We start from the raw sequence: 24,088 nt of genomic DNA on the forward strand, positions 1-24,088 counted from the left end.
GTATGGTTTTTGTTCATCCACAAATTCACTGATGGGTTAAGGGGTCTTCCAGGATAAGGAAGATCATGTTTAGAGGTTGGGGTAATTCTCCAGGGTGTAGGGCATAGGTTCATCCATGTATTCACTAATGGGGGTTCAGAGGATCAGAAAGCGATGGTTTTTAGGAGGGGTAAGTCTCCAGGGTGCAGGGCATAGGTTCATGCATGTATTCACTGACGGGCAAGGGTTCAAAGGGGCTGGGAGGATCAGGGAGATCATGTTTAGTGGTTGGGATAATTCTCCAGGGTGCAGGGCATAGGTTCATCCATGTATTCACTGACGGGCGAGGGTTCAAAGGGACTGGGAGGATCAGGGAGATCATGTTCAGTGGGTGGGATAATTCTCCAGGGTGTAGGGCATAGGTTCATCCATGTATTCACTGATGTGCGAAGGTTTAAAGGGGCTGGGAGGATCAGGGAGATCATGTTTAGAGGTTGGGGTAATTCTCCAGGGTGTAGGGCATAGGTTCATCCACATATTCACTAATGGGAGAGGGCTCAGAGGATCAGAAAGCAATGGGTTTTTAGGAGGGGTAAGTCTCCAGGGTGCAGGGCATAGGTTCATCCATGTATTCACTGACGGGCGAGGGTTAAAAGGGACTGGGAGGATCAGGGAGATCATGTTTAGTCGTTGGGATAATTCTCCAGGGTGTAGGGCATAGGTTCATCCATGTATTCACTGATGTGCGAGGGTTCAAAGGGACTGGGAGGATCAGGAGATCATATTTAGAGGTTGGGGTAATTCTCCAGTGCGTAGGGCATAGGCTCATCCATGTATTCACTGATGGGCGTACTGAAGGTTGCAGACTTCTTAAAGGGAGTGTCTCTTGTCCTGATCGTTGAAACACCCTGTAAACAAAAAAAAGAAAATGAGAGAATCAGGTGTCACTCAAAGAGAAGGATGATGGCTGTGCATCAGCAACAATTTGGACTCAAGGGCTAAATGTTGCAACAAGTGCCAGGCATGTAGGTGCAGAAGACAACCATGTCTTCCTTCTTCCAGCCAAGAGGACAGAGGGACACACAGACAAACCCTACTATGTACATACACGCACACAGACAAACCCTACTAAGGACACGCACCCACACAGATAAACCCTACTAAGGACACGCACCCACACAGACAAACCCTACTAAGGACACGCACCCACACAGACAAACCCTACTAAGGACACGCACCCACACAGACAAACCCTACTAAGGACACGCACCCACACAGACAAACGCTACCCTGAGAAGTTGAGAAGAAGATCTTGGGATGGAGCTCAGAGAATGAGGATCTTGTAGAAAACACCTATGGCACTTTCTCAAAGAATGTCAACTGGTAGGAGGGACGGGTGTGCCATGTACAGTGTGTATCCAAGGCCCGCAAACCTTAAACATGTGGCTGTTGGGGGTAGGGCCTGCATGACAAGTTTTGACCCTCAGGTGTATGTTAGGCTGCTGGAACATTACCTAGAAACATACATTTTCCATGATCCTTACTTTTTTTATTTGACTTTTATGAATAATCATTCTGCTCTCAATGAGATGGATGAACATGAATACAAAGGACCTCAGCCATTAGCATCCACTTGCCCTTATTGAGTGAGGAGATGCAGTCAGGGGAGTAACCCATGGGAGGCAGAGGATGTGACATCATAGGAGGAGCCAATGAGGACACAGGGTGATGTCATGATTGGAGCCCATGAGGCTAGGACTGACATCATCAGAGCAGCCTGTGAGGGTGGAGTGGGGAGGATCGTAGGGTGGGGCTTGGAGAGTGACATCATGGGAGGAGACCATCAGAGTAGACTTATCTCTCGGAGATCCCCACTCTTACAGGAAGCATACCAACCTTCACTGAGGTTGGAGGGGGGGGGGGGTCTGTGTGTGTCCCTTCCACCTGCTTTGGGTGAACGTCTTTCTATCCCTGTGTTGCAGCCACTAGGTCAGCAACTAATGGATTTAGAATGAGAATATTCCACATGTAAATCTTCACCAGTTCAACATGGCGTGACCTTCAACTCTCTGCTTGGGAAACCCACAACAATATAGAGAAAGAGGTAGAAGCACTTCTCCAAGATAGGCTGAAGAGCCCGGATGATGGGAAAAAGACACCGCTTTCATTGGCCACACTTACTTCGTTGGCAACCAGTTTGATAAATGCTGTTGCCCTAGAGCCAATGTGTTGTACATTATGTGAAAATCTAGGCAGTGGTTCCCAAACTGGGGTACGCAGACCCCTGGGGGTCCCCGAAGCCTCGCCAGGGGGTCAGCAACTACTTTGTAAATCAAATAATATTAACAGATTAATGAAAGTGGATATTAATATAGAAGCTAAATGTACAATTGAACATTTTAAAACCTACTGTAAATGCGAAGGAATTTGAAACTGGAGGCTAAAATTCAATTAGCATCCTCAGAATGATGCGCGGGAGCAGTGCCGCTGCATCAAACAGAATATAGTAAGGATGATGAATGGCCTCAGTTGAATTTAGAAAAGCTCCAACCTTTCTATTAAATTTACATTTTGATTTCTTTTTTATTTATATGTGTTTGCTAATTAAAAATGTGCCATTTGTGTATTTGTTTGATTAATGTTTTTTTCTGTATTTTTGTGTATTGTTTTGCAGTTCAAATCATCAACATTGCTTAGGCCGGGGTCCCCGCCTTTCAGTAATGACTTGTGGAGGGGGGATCCTGGATTCTAATAATGATTGAGTTGGAGTCCCCGGGTTCCAGTAAGGATTAAGTGGGGGGTTCCTAGAAGTCAAAAGTTTGGGAACCACTGATCTAGAGCAAACGCATGACCAGGAATTACACCTCTGCTGTGGTTCAATTCTGCTCAGGCTTGGGGTGACCTTGGACACCTGGAAGTACCTTTGCTGCTGTGACCTGTTGCGGGAAGAGGACCAGACCTGACCTGGAACACTGGATCTGGAGTACTAAGGAAAGGACAGGAGCTGTTCTGATGCTGGGAATGTCTGCACAAGACCGCGATGACTCAGGGAACCGGGGCTGCCCAGGATCCATGGGATCAGCAAAGCCCAGATGACAGAGAGAAGAAAAGACAAAGCATTGCTTCGGTCATGGAGACGATCAAGTCCTCACAATCCCCTTATGCTTATGGTGCCCACAATGATCAGGAGACCTTTCGTTTACACTGCGTGGTTTCAGTTCCACGGGCTGGAAGAGGTCGCCTTCATTCTGGAACCATTTGAATCATCTCTCATTCTCGGACCACAAATATCATCTTTGTGAATGCAGATGACCACGCCTTGGGTTTCAAGAATACCCTAGTCCTGTGGGTGCCCCAGGCACTGAAAACTTTCCACCGCAACTGGTAGTTTAATAAAGAATGACCCCTAAAGATAGCTGCTTCCAGAGGACTTCATAGAGAGTGTTTTTCCACAATTCAGTCTGTCCACTTGCAAAACACTAAAAACCGTTGAGCTGTGTTTTTAATTCTTGATCTGTGTTCCTCTCAGACACAAATATTCAGAACACAAGTCACCCGTGACTAGGACACTGAAATGCAGAGGAGTCCTTGGAATAGCACATTAACCACATCCTGTGGGATCCTTGAGTTTGGTAGGTGTTTAGAGTCCCTTCCATGATCAGACCTGCTGCTTACAATATACACTGAGTTGGTTTGGGTTGGCCTATTCAACAATTGGCTTATTTGAACTCATTCCACCACTGCCTTAAGACACTGTCAATCAATCATTGATAAAACCGAAGATAACGGCACTCTTACCTCATGCTATTGCCTGTTTCTGTGTATCCCTTCCCCTGTTGTAGAGTGCTTGCATTGCAGTGCACAAGTGACTATTTTGCATCTTAAACTTACAGGGGACCATCACATGTTTGTGATATTCGGATCTCTATCTCATGAACGCCTTGTATTCAGAAAACAATATTATTTTTTGCCTTTTAATGGAAAGCTTTTTAGGTGTGAGCATGACCCTAACATACCGTCCTAAATGTGCTTTTGTTTATGACATCAGGATGGCCATCTTGGACTCAGGCTGCCTCAATATGATGACCTATATACAATTCTTTAAAGATATCACTCGTACATTTTCTCCCCACCCATGCTCCATTTACTATCAGGTTTAACACGCGTCTCATCCAATCGTTGTTACAGAAAGAAACAGAAGCAAGACTCTATGAGGGCTCCCTTGCTATCGAGAAACAAACACAGAACTATAATGAAGTCTTCATAATATAAAGAAACAGAAGCAAGACTCTAACAACACAGGAATATAATGAAGTCTTCGATACATAAAGAAACAAAAGGAAGACTCTAAGAGGGCTCCCTTGCTATTGAGAAACAAACACAGAACTATAATGAAGCCTTCATTATATAAAGAAACAGAAGCAAGACTCTAACAACACAGGAATATAATGAAGTCTTCGATACATAAAGAAACAGAAGCAAGACTCTAATGATGGCTCCCTTGCAATCGAGAAACAAACACAGGACTATAAGGAAGTCTTCACTTTATATAGAAACAGAAGCAAGACTCTAATAAGGGCTCCCTTTCTATCGAGAAACAAACACAGGACTATAACGAAGTCTTCAATATATAAAGAAACAGAAGCAAGACTCTAATCGGGCTCCCTTGCTATCGAGAAACAAACACAGAACTATAATGAAGTCTTCATTATATAATGAAACAGAAGCTAGACTCTAATGGGGGCTTCCTTGCTATAAAGAAACAAACACAGAACTATAATGAAGTCTTCATTATATAAAGAAACAGAAGCAAGACTAATGAGGGCTCCCTTTCTATCGAGAAACAAACACAGGACTATAAGTAACTCTCCATTATATAAAGAAACAGAAGCAAGACTCTAATGAGGGCTCTAATGAGGGTTCCCTTGCTATCGAGAAACAAACATAGAACTATAATGAAGTCTTCACAATATAAAGAAACAGAAGCAAGACTCTAATGATGGCTCCCTTGCAATCGAGAAACAAACACAGGACTATAATGAAGTCTTCACTTTATATAGAAACAGAAGCAAGACTCTAATGAGGGCTCCCTTGCAATCGAGAAACAAACACAGAAACACAAACACAGAACTATAATGAAGTCTTCATTATATAAAGAAACAGAAGCAAGACTCTAACAACACAGTAATATAATTAAGTCTTCGATACATAAAGAAACAGAAGCAAGACACTAATGAGGGCTCCCTTGCAATCGAGAAACAAACACTGGACTATAAGGAACTCTTCATTATATAAAGAAACAGAAAAAAGACTAATGAGGGCTCCCTTGCTATCGAGAAACAAACACAGGACTATAAGGAACTCTTCATTATATAAAGAAACCGAAGCAAGACTCTAATGAGGGCTCCCTTGCAATCGAGAAACAAACACAGAAACTCAAACACAGAACTATAATGAAGTCTTCATAATATAAAGAAACAGAAGCAAGACTCTAACAACACAGTAATATAATGAAGTCTTTGATATATAAAGAAACAGAAGCAAGACTCTAATCGGGCTCCCTTGCTATCGAGAAACAAACACAAGACTATAAGGAACTCGTTATTATATAAAGAAACAGAAGCAAGACTCTAATGAGGGCTCTCTTGCTATTAAGAAACAAACATAGGACTATAAGGAACTCTTCATTATATAAAGAAACCGACGCAAGACTCTAATGAGGGCTCCCTTGCTATCGAGAAACAAACACAGAACTATAATGAAGTCTTCATTATGTAAAGAAACAGAAGCAAGACTCTAATGACGGATCCCTTGCTATCGAGACACAAACACAGGACTATAATGAAGTCTTCATTATATAAGGAAACAGAAGCAAGACTCTAATGATGGCTCCCTCGCAATCGAGAAACAAACACAGGACTATAATGAAGCCTTCATTATATAAAGAAACAGAAGCAAGACTCTAATGAGGGCTCCCTTGCTATCGAGAAACAAACACAGGACTATAATTAAGTCTACAATATATAAAGAAACAGAAGCAAGACTCTAATAGGGCTCCCTAGCTATCGCGAAACAAACACAGGACTATAAGGAACTCTTCTTTATATAAAGAAACAGAAGCAAGACTCTAATGAGGGCTTCCTTGCTATAAAGAAACAAACACAAGAGTATAATTAGGTCTTCATTATATGAAGAAACAGAAGCAAGACTCTAATGAGGGCTCCCTTGCTATCGAGAAACAAACAAAGAACTATAATGAAGTCTTCATTATATAAAGAAACAGAAGCAAGACTCTAACAACACAGGAATATAATGAAGTCTTCGATACATAAAGAAACAGAAGCAAGACACTAATGAGGAATCCCTTGCTATCGAGAAACAAACACAGGACTATAATTAAGTCTTAATTATATAAAGATACAGAAGCTAGACTCTAATGAGGGCTTCCTTGCTATAAAGAAACAAACACAAGAGTATAATTAGGTCTTCATTATATGAAGAAACAGAAGCAAGACTCTAATGAGGGCTCCCTTGCTATCGAGAAACAAACAAAGAACTATAATGAAGTCTTCATTATATAAAGAAACAGAAGCAAGACTCTAACAACACAGGAATATAATGAAGTCTTCGATACATAAAGAAACAGAAGCAAGACACTAATGAGGGCTCCCTTGCAATCGAGAAACAAACACAGGACTATAAGGAACTCTTCATTATATAAAGAAACAGAAAAAAGACTAATGAGGGCTCCCTTGCTATCGAGAAACAAACACAGGACTATAAGGAACTCTTCATTATATATAGAAACAGAAGCAAGACTCTAATGAGGGCTCCCTTGCAATCGAGAAACAAACACAGACACACAAACACAGAACTATAATGAAGTCTTCATTATATAAAGAAACAGAAGCAAGACTCTAACAACACAGGAATATAATGAAGTCTTCGATACATAAAGAAACAGAAGCAAGACACTAATGAGGGCTCCCTTGCAATCGAGAAACAAACACAGAAACACAAACACAGAACTATAAGGAACTCTTCATTATATAAAGAAACAGAAGCAAGACTCTAATGAGGGCTCCCTTGCAATCGAGAAACAAACACAGAAACACAAACACAGAACTATAAGGAAGTCTTCATTATATAAAGAAACAGAAGCAAGACTCTAACAACACAGTAATATAATGAAGTCTTCGATATATAAAGAAACAGAAGCAAGACTCTAATCGGGCTCCCTTGCTATTGAGAAACAAACACAGGACTATAATTAAGTCTTCATTATATAAAGAAACAGAAGCAAGACTATAAAGAGGGTTCTCTTGCTATCGAGAAACAAAGACAGACTATAATGAAGTCTTCATTATATAATGAAACAGAAGCTAGACTCTAATGTGGGATCCCTTGCTATTGAGAAACAAACACAGGACTATAATTAAGTCTTCATTTACCATCACAAGGGGTACCCGGCAGGGTTGCCCGCTTTCGCCCTTGCTCTTCGATCTCTATATCGAGCCATTTGCTCAAAAAACCTGAGAGGACATTAACATCATACCTTTCAGATATAGAGATTGGATAAAAAAAGTATCCCTGTATGCTGACGATATTATGATCATAACTTCAGATATCAACTCTGCGTTTCCGACAGTCATAAACTTAGCACAACAATTTGGCAACATCTCTGGCAATGAAGTAAATGCCACTAAGACCGAGGTTATGGTGTGGAATGGTGCAACAGCGGGGCTTCCTGTGCAACCCTGTGACAACATAAGATATCTTGGCATAAAAATTGTAAAGGATATCAATTTGATCGCCTCTACAAACTTTACTTTGGTGGCTAAAGAATGTAGGAAACTAATGAGTTCCTGGGGTCATCTTCCATTATCGCTCCTGGGTCGGTCAAACTTAGTCAAGATGTCTATTCTACCTAGGTCTTAATTATATAAAGATACAGAAGCTAGACTCTAATGAGGGCTTCCTTGCTTGCTATAAAGAAACAAACACAAGAGTATAATTAAGTCTTCATTATATAAAGAAACAGAAGCAAGACTCTAATGAGGGCTCCCTTGCTATCGAGAAACAAACACAGGACTATAATGAAGTCTACAATATGGAATATGCTACTTACCAGTATGCATCTGTTCTTGGCATGTAGGGCTGCTGACATTCATATCTGTGCATAGATCGCCGCCTAGTGTTGGGTCCGGATGATTGCACGTTGTTATCCTGGTCTTCGAAGTATCACGAGATAGGTGGCTCCTCCCTCGGACTGCAGTGCGCATCGGCATCCTCAGATTGTTTTTCGCCATTGTGGCAGAGATGGAGTATGGTACAGAAAAGGATGTCCATGCAAGAAAGTAAGAAGTGAAGTAATAATGAATGCTACAGCTGCGACAGGCACCGGGGAGGAGGGTGGGCGATATTAATGTCAGCAGCCCTACATGCCAAGAACAGATGCATACTGGTAAGTAGCATATTCCGTTCGAGGCATGTGAGCTGCTGAATTAATATCTGTGCATAGAATGTATAGCAGTTTCTCCCTTAGCGGTGGTTACCTGTGCCAGCTGCAGCAGTCTGAAAGAGAGTTTTTAGAAAAGCCTGTCCTACAGCTGCTTGCTGTTTGGAATGTACATCTACACAATAGTGTTTTGTGAATGTATGTATGGTAGACCATGTGGCTGCTCTACATATTTCCTCAAGAGAAATATTTCCTAGGAAAGCCATGGATGCCCCAAGTTTACGTGTAGAATGCGCTCTTGGGGGAACTGTTAAAGTGCGTTTTGCTTTTAGATAACATATTTGGATGCACTTAACTATCCATCTGGCTAATCCAGATTTTGAAATGGGGTTGCCTTTGTGTTATGGTGAGAAGGCAACAAACAACTGTTTAGTTTTTCGAAAATCCTTAGTCCTATCAATGTAGTATAGAAGTGCTCTCTTGACATCTAGTGTGTGTAGAGCCCTTTCAGGTACTGACTGTGGATTTTGAAAGAACACTGGCAGTTCTATTGTTTGATTGATGTGAAAATGGGATACCACTTTGGGCATGAACTTCGGGTTGGTTCTAAGAAGTACCCTGTTTGCATGTATTTGGATGAATGGTTCCTGGAAAGTTAGGGCTTGTAGCTCACTAACTCTTCTAAATGAAGTGATTGCCACTAGAAAAGCCACTTTCCATGTTAAAAATTGTAATTCACAGGAATGCAATGGTTCAAATGGTGGTCCCATTAGTCTGGTTAAAACGATGTTAAGGTTCCAGACAGGTGAAGGTGGGTGTTTTAGGGGGATTATTCTTTTGAGTCCCTCCATGAACGCCTTAATCGCAGGCACTCTGAATAGCGAAAGATGTTGCCTGTTTTGAAGATAAGCTGCAATGGCAGCTAAGTGTATTCTTATAGATGAATAGGCTAGATTGCAACGATGTAGGTGCAAAAGATAGCAAATTATATTTTGCGTTGAAGCATCTAGTGGGTTTACGTCATTGTTATTGCAGTAAATGACAAAACGCTTCTACTTTGCAGCATAACAAGCTCTGGTTGTAGGTTTTCTTGCCCCTTTGATAATGTTCATACAGTCCGGAGGTAAGTTTAGGTACTCAAACTCTAAGACTTCAGGAGCCAGATTGCAAGGTTCAGCTGTTGCGGATCTTGGTGCTGTATGTCTCCATGGCTCTGAGTGAGTAGAGTGGGTGTTAGCCGCAGGCTTTGATGAAGTACCACGGAAAGTTCTAGTAACGTTGTGTACCATGGTTGCCTCGCCCATGTTGGAGCAACCAGGATTAGTGTCAGTGAATGCTGGCGTAGTTTGCGTGCCACTAGCGGTATTAATGGTGCTGGGGGAAAAGCGTACGCAAATCTGCCTGACCAGTTCATCCATATCGCATTGCCCTGCGACTGCGGATGTGGAAACCTGGTGGCAAAGTACCGGCATTTTGCGTTTTCTTTCGTGGCGAACAGGTCTATCTCTGGTTGCCCCCACTGTTGGAAGTATGGTTGGAGCACCGAGGGATGAATTTCCCACTCGTGCAGCTGTTGGCTGTGTCTGCTGAGCAGATCCGTCACTTGGTTGTCTTTGCCTGGGAGGTGTTCCGCCATGAGAAAAATGTTTCTTTGGATGGTCCACTTCCACATGCGTTGTGCTAGATGTGATAGCTGTGGGGAGTGTGTTCCTCCCTGTTTCTGTATGTAGTACATTGCTATCATGTTGTCCTTCCAGATCAACACAGCTTTGTTGCATAAATGTACTTTGAATGCTTTCATTGCCAGAAAAGTTGCCATCATTTCCAGCAAGTTGATGTGCATTTGCTTTTGTTGTGCTGTCCATAGGCCCTGAACTGTGTACTGAAGGACATGGGCACCCCATCCTATGAGAGATGCGTCCGTCGTTAGCACTATTTGTGGTACAGGCTTCTGGAACAGTCGGCCTTTGCAAAGGTTTTGTGGATTCCACCAATGCAGAGAGTTGTATGCACGACTGGTCACCAACACTAGGTCCTTCAATTGTCCTTGAGCCTGGTTCCACTGCCGTGCTAAGCACTCTTGTAGAGGGCGCATGTGTAGTCTGGCGTGAGGGACTATGAAGATGCACAAGGCCATCATGCCTATGAGTTGCATAAACACTCGGGCAGAGAGCGAGTGTTGGGACTTGAACTTTTGGATTAGTAGCTGCATACTGTTTATTCTTGCAGCGTTTGGGTATGCTTTTGCTGTCAAAGTATCCACTGTTGCTCCCAGGTACTGCTGTAGATGGGATGGCTGAAGGTGAGATTTTTGGTAGTTTAGGGTGAAGCCTAGGCTGTGCAGTGGTTGAATAATTTTTGACATGTGGCTGGCAAACTGCTGGGCTGACTTTGCTTGTATTAGCCAGCCGTCCAGGTACGGATAGACGTGACTATGTTGTCTTCTTAAATGTGCAGCCACTGTCTCTAGGCATTTTGTGAACACTCTTGGAGCTGTTGTTACACCAAATGGAAGCACTTTGAATTGATAATGCTGATTTAGTAGCGTAAACCTGAGATACTTCCTGTGAGCAGGATGTATTGGGATATGGAAATATGCGTCTTTGAGGTCCAAGGTTGCGAGGAAGTCTCCTTGCTGCAACAGTGGTAACACTTGTTGTAGAGTGAGCATATGAAAATGCTCGGATAAGATGTATTGATTTAGGGGCCTGAGGTCCAATATTGGTCTGAGAGACCCGTCCTTTTTGGGGATGAGGAAGTATAGACAATATACTCCTGTACCTTGATGTTCTAAAGTTACTAGTTCTATGGCCCCTTTTTGCAGCATGCTGATAACTTCTTGTTGCAATAAGTTGAGGTGTTCTGAGGACATAGGCCGGTGTTTTGGAGTTATGTTGGGTGGTGTGGAGGTGAGCTCTAGGCAATAGCCATGTTGGATAATTTGCCTTACCCACTTGCCTGTAGTGATGTTTTGCCAGACTGGTAGGAATTGTTGTAAACGTCCCCCGACTGGTGTTATATGGTCTGGGGGTAGCGCTAAGGAGTCACTGTTTTGTATTTGCAGAGGATATGGGGGTGTTGTTCCCTCGTCCTCTGCCTTTGTTGTTATTGCCGCGGTATCCACCTCTATTGTTTTTATTGTAGGTGGTTTGTGTATTCCCTTTATAGCTTGTGGTCTGCTGTGATGCGTTGCCTCTTGCAGCCCCTCGGTAGCCTGAGTGACGAAAGGAACCTCTATGTTGTTGCGATTGTAGGGCTCCCATCGACTTAGCCATCTCAGTGTCTTTTTTCATCTTGTCCAGTATTGTATCCACATCTGGACCAAACAAGTAGTCAGGATTAACCGGCTGGTTTAACAAAGTGGACTGAACTTCGTTTTTAACACCAGAAATGCGTAGCCACGCATGTCTCCTGATCATAACACTAGTGTTAATAGATCTGGCAGCTGTATCTGCCACATCTAAGGCACATTTAATGGATGCGTTAGTGATTAGCTTTCCCTCTTGTATCAGTTGTTCAGCTTGTTCTTTGTAAGCGTCAGGTAGATGCTGTAAAAGCGTTTCTAAGGTATCATAGTGTGCCCTGTCAAACCTGGCTAACAGGGCTTGCGTGTTTGATATTCTCCATATATTAGCCGCCTGTGCGGCTTCCCTTTTCCCTGATGCCTCAAAAATCTTTAATTCTTTGTCAGGGGGCGCAGCTTCCCTAGTTGTTTGAGAGTTTGCACGTTTACGTGCATTTGCCACCACCAAAGAATCTAAAGGCAGTTGTCCCTTAATGTATGTAGGGTCCACTGGCGCTGGCCTGTATTTCCGTTCTATTCTTGGGTTAATGACCCTGGCCCTAGTGGTATCCTTAAATATGTCCCCTGCATGTTTAAGTACCCCTTTTAACATGGGCAGTGTTTTAACTGTCCTTTCTGATGTTGCAAATGTGTCAAAGAGGAAATCTTCCTCTACCGGATCTGCATGCATGTCCACATTGTGATGGCTTGCTGCTCTTTCTATTAATGAATTAAAAGCAGCTGTGTCCTCTGTAGGAGAAGGCCTAGCAGGGTATGCAGGTGTATCAGGGATGGGTTGCGAGTCACCTGGATGTATTGGGTCAGCCCATGGTTGTGTCTGACTGTCTGGGTCAGCATCTACTGGGTAGTTGTATTCTTGATCATATTCCTCATCCACCTCCTCATCTGAGTGTGTGGGTGTATATGAATATGTGTTTGGCCTATGTGGCCGAATAGGCTCAATAAAAATAGGTGAGGTAGAACAGTCCCTTTTCTTTTTTAGTGGAATAGTGTAAGTGTCCGACTCAGTTTCTGGTCTGATCTTCCTCTTGTGAGGAGTGAGTTTGCCAGATTTAGGATCAATATAGAGTTTTGATTGTTCAACTGATTCAGGGTCTGGATGTAGGACTTCCTGTTCAGCAGTTTTGTGTGGTTCTGCCAAAGTCTTTTGTTTTATTAGCTTTGGTTCGACGCCAGCTTTTGGTTCGACCGCCTTTGATTTTGAGGTAGGTGGGAGGCCAAACTTAATCGGTCTGATTGTCTTTTGTGGTACTACGGTTTGTTTTGGTAGTGCCTGTTTCTTCGGAGCAGAAGTTTTGTCGACAGTCTTTTTTGGCTCGAGTACGTCTTTGTGTACTAGTGCTGGTTTCTGAACCGATGGTTTTGGATTGACGCTCTTTGATGTAGGATCGATTCTTTTTTTCGGTTCGATTTTCTTTGGGTCGATGCTTTTCTTTTGGATAGCAGGTGGTTTGTCGGCCTGTTGTTTGGGTTCGACAACCTTCTTCGGATCGAGTCCTTTGTTTGTTTTTTCAGCACTCGGCGCCGATGTTCTCGGTTTGACGCCCTTTTGTTTTGGCTTAGGTACCGGGGAGCTGCTTTTTGGCTCGACGACTTTTTTGGTCGACGCCGATGGTTCAACGTAGTTCGGCCCGAAGACAGTGTTGTCTACTAGCTTCTTCGGTCTCGACTCCGATGGATCGACGTAGTGTGGTCCAGAGACCGTGTAGTCGATAATTTCGGTTTCGGTTTGTGTTCGACCACCTTTGGTTTCGACATCACCAATCTTGGGGGTTGTTGATTGGACGGCTCTTTAGTAATATTCTTAGCCGGGCTCTATTGCGGGGCTGTAGAATGTCTTTCGAGATCTTGGCTAAGGCCTTGTGGCGATGCCTCGACCTGAGCCTGTTGAACCATGGAGGTGAATGGATTGACCGCCGTTTGGGCCCGATCCGTCACTGGAGTCGTCTTCCACGGCTCCAATACCTTGCTCGTCATCCCCTACCTCGACGATGTCTTCTTCCTCGTCAATGTAGTAGTCGGAGTCATGCTCCGATCCTTGATCCGACTGTTCTTCATATTCTTCTGCCTCGACAAGATTGTCTTCGTCGCCGAAGATATTCAATGGCTCTGGGGCTCGTCTCTGCATGGTTAGTCAAGAGTCTTTTTTGAACGAAACTGGGTACAGGCTAAGCAGTCGGATTCATCATGTTCTGGAGATAAACACTTGTTACATACAGGGTGTTTATCGATATGTGGGTATTTGGAGTTACATTGAGGGCATCTCTTGAATGGGCTCCGTTCCATCGACGAGTAGTCGCGTGGCGTCGAGAAGGCCCGCGGCCCGATTCGACGTCCCAAGTTGGATAAAGTTTGTAAAGAAGTTGTCGGCACCGATACGAAAAAATACCGACGATAGCGGAGGCCTTTTGGCCTCTAGAAGGAGTAGTTTTGATTCCGAACTTTGAGTAAAGGAAGATACATCCGAACCCAATGGCGGAAAAAAACAATCTGAGGATGGAGAGGATGCCCATGCGCACTGTAGTCCGAGGGAGGAGCCACCTATCTCGTGATACTTCGAAGACTCTTCCAGGACAACAACGTGCAATCATCCGGACCCAACACTAGGCGGCGATCTATGAACAGATATGAATTCAGCAGCCCACATGCCTCGAAAATAAAGAAACAGAAGCAAGACTCTAATGAGGGTTCCCTTGCTATCGAGAAACAAACACAGGAATATAATGAAGTCTTCGATACATAAAGAAACAGAAGCAAGACTCTAATGAGGGCTCCCTTGCTATTGAGAAACCAACACAGAACTATAATGACGTCTTCACTAAATAAAGAAACAGAAGCAAGACTATAGTGAGGGCATACCTGCTATCAAGAAACAAAAGCAGGACTATAATGAAGCCTTCACTACATAAAGAAACAGAAGCAAGACTCTAATGAGGGCTCCCTTGCTATCGTGAAACAAACACAGGACTATAAGGAACTCTTCATTATGTAAAGAAACAGAAGCTAGACTCTAATGAGGACTTCCTTGCTATAAAGAAACAAACACAAGACTAGAAGGAAGTCTTCATTATATAAAGAAACAGAACCAAGACTCTAATGAGGGCTACCTTGCTATCAAGAAATAAACACAGGGCTATATTGAAGTCTTCCATACTAATATTATAAAGAGAGAGCCCAAACCTTTGAGGCGGGTAATCTCAGTAACCACAGCACCAATCACAACACCCAATACAGCGTTGGAAAGGGCAGTTGCAGCAGAAGGACTTAGGCTATGCAGACGGCCACCATATAGATTTTTTTTTGTTTTAAATGCTTTTATTAACTTTTCAAGAAACAGTGGTGTTCATCACAATCATACAGTGCAAGGCAAAAAATTGTACCGTAGGACACCATATACATTTAAAAGGTAAAAGAACCGCGCCATCAAAGTAGTCCCTTGTGGGCGTGTCTGCGTTGTGCTGTGGGCATGGGCTGGGTACGTGACAAAACCTGGGGGCGTGTGGTACGGCCATCACATCGTGGGCTGTGGGCGTGTGCTGGGGGCGTGACAAACGCTGGGGGCGTGTGTCCACCCTTCATGCAATGTGAGTCGTACATACAAGCGCCAATTACGTTGCTGCGCAGCATCAAGGGGCACGCTGGGGGTGTGACACGCTGGTGGCGTGAGAAACGCTGGGGGCGTGTGTCCGGCCTTCATGCCATGTGAACGGAATTGCGCCGCATCAAGGGGCACGCTGGGGGCGTGAGAAACGCTGGGGGCGTGTGCTACGTTCCGCCCTTCATGCCATGTGGGTCGAACATTAATCAGAAGATCGTCTGCTGTGGCCGTACGCTGGGGCCATGAGAAACGCGTTCAGCTGGAGGCCTGGTAGGTAACATTACTGCAGCCTCTCCTGCGCGCTGTTACTGAACTCTCTCATTCAACGAAATTAGACGCGCCTGCTACCATCAACCAGGGCTCTAGCCGGGCTCAGGCGGCAGATCAGTACACTAATTACACGCGCCTAATTAACATCAACCAGGGCTGCAGCTGGGCGTCAAGCGTGGGAACACGCGCCTGCTAACATCAAACAGGCCTGCATCTGGGCCTCAAGCGGGGGAACACGCAAATGACCGTGTCTGCGGGCACAATTACTGCAGCCTCTCCTACTCGCTGTCACTCAACTCTCTCATTAAACAGATTTACCCGCAGCTGATAACTCTCTCATTCAACGACATTACACGCGCCTGCTAACATCAACCAAGCCTGTAGCCGGGCTCAGGCGGCGGATCACTACACCAATTACACGCGCCTGCTAACATCAACCAGGGCTGCAGCTGGCCCTTCTCTGTCCCTATTCTAATGAAACAAAAAATGTTGTCTACCGCGAGATTTTAAAATAAATTGCCCTTGCGAAATACACACATTACACACATTCTATTTCATACCCGGACAAAGTCGGGACGGGCTGCTAGTCATTATATAAAGAAACAGAAGCAGGACTCTTGTGGGAGCTCTAATGAGGGTTCCCTTGCTATCGAGAAACAAACACAGAACTATAATGAACTCTTCATTATATACAAAAACAAAAGCAAGACTCTAATTTGGGTTCCCTTGCTATCAAGAAACAAACACAGGACTTTAATGAAGTCTTCATTATAGTCCTTTATGGAAAGGATGTACCGTTCTGGGTTTGAAACATGCACTCCATCTGGGGAGATGCTCTATGTTAGAGCTAGATTAATGTTCTGAAGAGCAGTTAAGGAGTTTACTGCTTTAGAGGAAGGGCAAAAGAGGAGTACGAGTCAATTCTAGGATTGCCCCTGAATATGAGAAACTGACATTTCATCTGAAAATGTTATAAATGGTAAATCATTTCAGCATGCTGTTGCTGACTTTCAAATGTTAAATTTAGTACCTTTCCTTCTATTGACGTTCAGCCTATTTCCATCTGAACGTAGACCTGGTCAGCTCATAGACCTACTGTATGTATAATTGCAAATCTACTTTTAAATACAGCTGCTTTTCTCCAGATGCAATGGCACTCTACGTCTTGCATCGTTCTAAAACCCCCACATCTAAAACAATGCAGGCAAAACAAAGCAGTGGCCCTCTACGTCCTGCATCTACTTTAAAACATCACCTGTAAAACAATGTATGTAAAACAAAGCAGTTGTCCTCTACACCCTGCATTGTCTTAAAACCATCAGATGTAAAACAATGTAAGTAAAACAAAGCAGTGGACTCTACGCCTTCAATCGGCTTAACACCACCAAATGTAAACAATGTAAGTAAAACAAAGCAGTGGACTCTACGCCTTGCATCAAAAACCATCAGATGTAAAACGATGTAAGTAAAACAAAGCAGTGGACTCTACGCCTTGCATCAGCCTAAAACCACCAAATGTAAACAATGTAAGTAAAACAAAGCAGTGGACTCTACGCCTTGGATCGGCCTAAAACCACCAAATGTAAACAATGTAAGTAAAACAAAGCAGTGGACTCCACGCCTTGCATCGGCTTAAAACTACCAGATGTAAAACGATGTAAGTAAAACAAAGCAGTGGACTCTACACCTTGCATCAGCCTAACACCACCAAATGTAAACAATGTAAGTAAAACAAAGCAGTGGACTCTACGCCTTGCATCGGCTTAAAACTACCAGATGTAAAACAATGTAAGTAAAACAAAGCAGTGGACTCTACGCCTTGCATCGGCTTAAAACTACCAGATGTAAAACGATGTAAGTAAAACAAAGCAGTGGACTCTACGCCTCGCATCGGCCTAACACCACCAAATGTAAACGATGTAAGTAAAACAAAGCAGTGGACTCTATGCCTTGCATCAGCCTAACACCACCAAATGTAAACAATGTAAGTAAAACAAAGCAGTGGACTCTACGCCTTGCATCAGCCTAACACCACCAAATGTAAACAATGTAAGTAAAACAAAGCAGTGGACTCTACACCTTGCATCAGCCTAACACCACCAAATGTAAACAATGTAAGTAAAACAAAGCAGTGGACTCTACGCCTTGCATCGGCCTAACACCACCAAATGTAAACAATGTAAGTAAAACAAAGCAGTGGACTCTACACCTTGCATCAGCCTAACACCACCAAATGTAAACAATGTAAGTAAAACAAAGCAGTGGACTCTACGCCTTGCATCAGCCTAACACCACCAAATGTAAACAATGTAAGTAAAACAAAGCAGTGGACTCTACGCCTTGCATCGGCCTAACACCACCAAATGTAAACAATGTAAGTAAAACAAAGCAGTGGACTCTACGCCTTGCATCAAAAACCATCAGATGTAAAACGATGTAAGTAAAACAAAGCAGCAGCTCTCTACGCCTTGCATCGGCTTAAAACTACCAGATGTAAAACGATGTAAGTAAAACAAAGCAGCAGCTCTCTACGCCTTGCATCAGCCTAAAACCATCAGATGTAAAACAATGTAAGTAAAACAAAGCAGTGGACTCTACGCCTTGCATCAGCCTAACACCACCAAATGTAAACAATGTAAGTAAAACAAAGCAGCAGCTCTCTACGCCTTGCATCGGCCTAAAACCATCAGATGTAAAACAATGTAAGTAAAACAAAGCAGCAGCTCTCTACGCCTTGCATCGGCCTAAAACCACCAGATGTAAAACAATGTAAGTAAAACAAAGCAGCAGCTCTCTACGCCTTGCATCGGCCTAACACCACCAGATGTAAAACAATGTAAGTATAACAAAGCAGTGGACTCTACACCTTGCATCGGCCTAAAACCACCAGATGTAAAACAATGTAAGTAAAACAAAGCAGCAGCTCTCTACGCCTTGCATCGGCCTAAAACCACCAGATGTAAAACAATGTAAGTAAAACAAGGCAGCAGCTCTCTACGCCTTGCATCGGCTTAAAATTACCAGATGTAAAACGATGTAAGTAAAAGAAAGCAGTGGACTCCGTCAGTAGCGGTCGCTCCCCTCGCTCTCCTCGCTCCCTGGCTCCTGCAGAGATCATAGCGCCTCATCTGTTACACTGATTGGTGCTGGTATCGTAGCGCTTCATTTACGCTATTGCCTTTTCATATTGTAGCGCTTGCTGGTGCTGGTATCGTAGCGCTTCATAGGACGCTACTGTCTTTGCATATTGTAGCGCTTGTGTACCAGCGTAGCGCTTTTACAGGTCGCATTGTGTTGTAACTGTGTTGTAACTTTGTTGTAACTGTGCCTGATTGTGCCTGCGCCCCTGCCCACGCCAACCTCGTCCGGTCTCCTTTCATTATTGCTGCCATCTTGTTTGTTGTTGTGCCTTTCAGCCCGCCCCTCCCCCCCGCTCCCGCCTCCCAGCCGACCCTCCCTCGCCCCTCCCCCTCCACTTTCCATTTATGACATATGCTTTTGCGCGCAGCGTTTACGCGCAGCGGGCGCGCCCTATACGCGCCGAAGGCGCGCCAAAGGTAAGCCCGTCTACGCCCATCCGCGCCTGGACCGCGCCCAGCGCCAGACCCCCTGGTCCCCGCAACAGCCACCCCGCCCGCATAACGTATGACGCCGATACCCTCCTGGCCCTTAACCCCAGACGCTCCCCACAATGCTGCGTAGCTGCCCCAGGTCACACCCACGGACCATTCGCCTGCAACTCCTGCAAGTTCACCTGCATCAAGACCCACACCAAATCCACTAACTCTAAACTCAGCTCCGACTCTAACAACCTGAAGTGCATCCTGTTGAACACCCGCTCGGTCCACAAACACGCCACTGAACTCTGGGACCTACTCGACACTACATCGCCGGACGTCGCCTTCCTTACAGAAACCTGGATGAACGCATCATCTGCACCCGACATCGCCATAGCCATCCCGGACGCTTACAAGATCATCCGAAAAGACCGCTCCAACCAAACAGGAGGGGGCATCGCCATTGCCCATAAGAACTCCATCCGAGTCACGACCAGCTCCGACAATAACCTCTCGACCGCCGAACACCTTCACTTCCAGATCCACACCGACCCCAGGACCACACTTAGAGGCACCCTCATCTACAGACCACCAGGAACCCGCACACAATTCATCGAGGATATCACTGACTTCATCAGCCCACACGCCCTCACCTCCGAGAACTACATCCTTCTGGGAGACCTCAACTTCCACCTGGAAAAGAATACCGACAGCAACACCACCACCCTTCTGGACAACCTGGCCAATCTCGGACTCGAACAACTTGTTGACACCCCCACCCACGGAGCAGGACACACGCTCGACCCTATCTTCACCTCCAGCAAACACATCTCCTTCGATCACACCACAGCTCTACATTGGACGGACCACAGCTGCGTTCACTTCAACCACAAAAAGACCACGACCCACATGCCACCACAACATATCCCCCGAAGAAACTGGAACAAAATCACCACCGACCAACTCTTCACATCGCTTAATCAAAACCCCCCCGCCACACCATCGGACCCAAACCAAGCTGCCACTAAACTCACACAATGGATCACCCGTAGCGCTGACGAATTAGCACCCCTGAAAAACCACCAGATCAAACAAGGTAAAAAAAAGGCCCCTTGGTTCAACGATGACCTTAAGAAATCCAAGAAGTTATGTCGCACCCTCGAGAAAACCTGGAGAAAAAACCCAACCACTAACAACCTGACCACCTTCAAGGACGCCACCCGCAAACACCACCAACTGATCCGATCCACCAAGAAATCAGCATTCAAGGATCGACTCGACAACAACACCCACAACAGCAAGGAATTATTCAACATCGTCAAAGAATTCACCAACCCCACCGCCGGCACCAACGACATCACTCCCTCCCAAGACCTCTGCGACTCACTATCGTCTTTCTTCCACAACAAAATCGCCGACATTCATAACAGCTTTGAGAACCTGTCCAAAGAAGAACACACCCCACCCACCTCCGAACCAAAACAGCACTCTCACAACCTTTACGCCTGGAACCCAATCACGACTGAAGACACCATCCGTCTGATGAACTCCATCCACTCAGGTTCACCAACCGACACCTGCCCCCACCACATCTTCAACAAAGCAGACCCCATCATCGCACCCCATCTCCGCGATGTCATCAACTGCTCTTTCAACTCCGCTACCTTCCCAGAAAGCTGGAAACATGCCGAACTCAGCGCACTACTGAAGAAACCCACAGCAGACCCCAGTGAACTTAAGAACTACCGTCCCATCTCGCTCCTCCCCTTCCCGGACAAAGTCATCGAGAAAGCCGTCAATAGTCAGCTCGCCGCCTTCCTTGAATCCAACAATTCACTTGACCCCTCACAGTCCGGCTTTCGAGCCAAACACAGCACAGAAACCGCCCTCATCGCTGCTACAGACGACATCCGAACGCTACTGGACAACGGAGAAACTGTTGCCCTCATCCTACTTGACCTCTCGCCGCCTTCGACACAGTCTGCCATAACACCCTCATACAACGCCTCAACAACATTGGAATACAAGGAAAAGCATTGGACTGGATCATCTCGTTCCTCGCCGGAAGAACCCAGAGAGTCCGCCTCCCCCCCTTCAAATCAGAGGCCACCGAAGTCATCTGCGGCGTACCACAAGGATCATCACTCAGTCCCACCCTCTTCAACGTGTACATGAGTCCCCTCGCATCCATCGCACGGCAACATAACCTCAACATCATCTCCTATGCTGACGACACCCAACTAATCCTCTCCCTCACCAAAGACACTAACACCGCCAAAACCAACCTACATGAAGGAATGAAAGAAGTAGCCGAATGGATGAAGAACAGTCGCTTAACACTAAACTCGGACAAAACGGAAGTCCTCATTTTAGGATCATCCCTCTCTGCTTGGGACGACTCATGGTGGCCACCAGCTTTGGGCACAGCACCCACACCTACGGACCACGCACGTAACCTGGGCTTCATCCTGGACTCCTCCCTCTCGATGACCAGACAAGTCAACGCCGTCTCATCATCTTGCTTCAACATCTTACGCATGCTCAAAAAAATCTTCCGCTGGATCCCCACTGAAACAAGAAAGACAGTTACCCACGCACTAGTCACTAGCCGACTAGATTATGGAAACACCCTCTACGCCGGAACCACAGCCAAACTTCAGAAAAAACTCCAACGCATTCAAAACGCCTGTGAGAAGTTGGCCTGATGTGCAGTGCTCACTATTCTAGTGATCACTATATATCAGTCCAAACAACCCTTATTGATGATTGGTTGTAAGTCAACCTTATAGACCAGCTATCCTAGTAGCATGGATACGAGCAGTCTAAGGCTAAGACTCTAGAGGGCGTGTTAAGCCAGCTGTTTTACCATCACATTACCCCTTGAACACCCAGTGAAAGGACACCACACAAGTTGTTATGAAAATAAACAGTGTATTTATTTATAACAAGACTACCCTGGCTCTTTATGAGACAGGGAGCTAAGCACACAACAAAACTCTTACGAAAATACTTTTAAGTTAGCACGTTACACAAATGCCCGAGGGGCACGAAAAACCATATACGCTAAAAGTGGAATGCGAATTACTAGCAGGTAAGTAACAGTTCTAATAGGCTTTGGAATCGCTAGGACTGGACTAGGGAATCGTTAGATTACTACTAGGAGGCCTAGGGGACTCGGGTGCAGAGTGTGCACTCTCACGCGGGATGCGGGACAAAGTCTATGGAAGCTAGAATTCACAAAGTTAGTGTTCACGGGCGAACCCGACCTGGTAGGGAGAAAACGACAGTGGATCCTGACCCTTGGATAGTGAGGCTATGCTGGGACACCGGAGTGCCGAAGTTACCTAGCCCAGGGGCTGCAGCTGCATAGGTCTGAAAAGACGTCGGGGATCTCGTTGCCGGACCAGGAGCCTGGAAGGAAGAAGTTGCTGGCAGGCGACCAGTGAAGAAAAGTTCGATGGATCCAAGCCTGGATCAAGGAAGAAGGAAACCTGAAAGCAGAGGGGACCAAGTTCTCGAATCACTAGCCAGTGATTAAGTGGGCACCAGGATGGCACCGGGCGAAGTCACCGCAGTCAGGTGAGTGGGCGCTGCTGGGCTCTGCAGTCTCTCTGACCAGGAGGCGTTGTCGGCGACCAGGATGGAGGTGCAAGCTGTCCCACGAAGGATGAAGTCGTTGGCGTCGAAGTTACCCAGGATTGGGCAACAAGCCTTGGCTAATTCAAGCCCACGCGGTGGACTCAAAATGGCGTCTTGAGTGGACCAGGAGGGTCCGGGGTGCTCCTCTTCTGGAAGGGAGCAAGGGCCAGTCTGGAGCAACCAGACCAGCAGCAGAAATGTCGTCGGGCGTCGTCAGGAAGGCCACAAGCCAACGGGCTAGTAGCCAAACAACGCGGTGAGCAGCGGAAAGCAGAAGGGCCCCACGCAGATCGTGGAGATGCTGGGGGGCTGCACTTCGGAGCTGGAGCTGCTCAGAGTCGGGGCTTCTCGGACCCCAAAGCACTCACCAGTAGATTACTCGGCGGGCTTGCTGGAAAGAAGTTGTGCAGTCTTGCAGGTGGCCGGTCCCTTGAGGTCTCGTCGCACCCACAGTTCTCAGCTGGGCTGTAGAGGTGGGTAGAGGTCAGAGGTGCCAGGGAAGCCGGTTCTCGTCGAGCTGGGTAGTCGGATTCCGGAGGAAGGACTTGCAGCAGACCGCAGTGTTCTTAGATGGTGCCTGCGGATGCAGGGTGACTACTCCTTAGTCACAAGGGAGAAATCTTAGGAAGAAGTCTTGAGTTCCTTTCGCAGAAAGTAGTTTCAGGATTCAAAGATGATCTGATTTGGAAGGGGGCCAGTCTCTACCTTTATCCTGTAAAAGGGGGCTGGCACGCGACTAAGTCCTGCCCTATGGGTGGGACTAGGAGGGGGGTGGTTACACCCACTTCCTTGGCGGGCTTTTCCCCAGCACAGGGTCTGGAGTGACCCTGGAACTGGTTCCAGCCAGCCTATGCACAGTGAGCACCGGGGTGCCACGTGCAGTCACCTTCCTCTAAAGCCCTGCCTACCTACAATACACAAAACCCTGTCTGGGACGGTGCTGGCACCGCCCCTGGCAGGAAACCCTTTGTCCTTATCTCCTGCTCTGGGAGGACTCCCAGCAGCAGGAGGGCAGACTTGTGTCTCGGTGGCAGCATCCATTTTGTGGATGCTAAGGCTCTGTCTGACTTTTAACCGGGTTATAGGTTACAGGCATGTCGTGTCCCTCTAGAAGGGTGGAATGCTAACCCCGTCGCCAGAATTGGCGAGGGGTTAGTATTCCAATTCGTATGACACCTTACTCGACATGTTTTGATAAAGCGATACCAGAGTTGGCACATAACCGCGAGGATTATAATGCACTTAAGAGTATATGGTATGCGATATCATGGAAACGGCTAAGG

General features: G+C 45.7%; 1 protein-coding gene across 1 annotated transcript in view; it reads right to left on the reverse strand.

The window, feature by feature from the left end:
- Positions 1–464: 464 nt before the first annotated feature.
- SPAG8 (sperm associated antigen 8) overlaps positions 465–24,088 on the reverse strand; it is a 266,116-nt gene continuing 242,492 nt past the window's right edge. Inside the window, exon 7 of the mRNA XM_078674430.1 lies at positions 465–887. Within this exon, the coding sequence (XP_078530556.1) occupies positions 765–887 (123 nt within the window). The 3' untranslated portion in view covers positions 465–764. The remainder of the gene's footprint in view (positions 888–24,088) is intronic.

The sequence above is a fragment of the Lissotriton helveticus genome, chromosome 2_1, assembly GCF_964261635.1.
Source record: "Lissotriton helveticus chromosome 2_1, aLisHel1.1, whole genome shotgun sequence".
Lineage (NCBI taxonomy): Eukaryota > Metazoa > Chordata > Amphibia > Caudata > Salamandridae > Lissotriton > Lissotriton helveticus.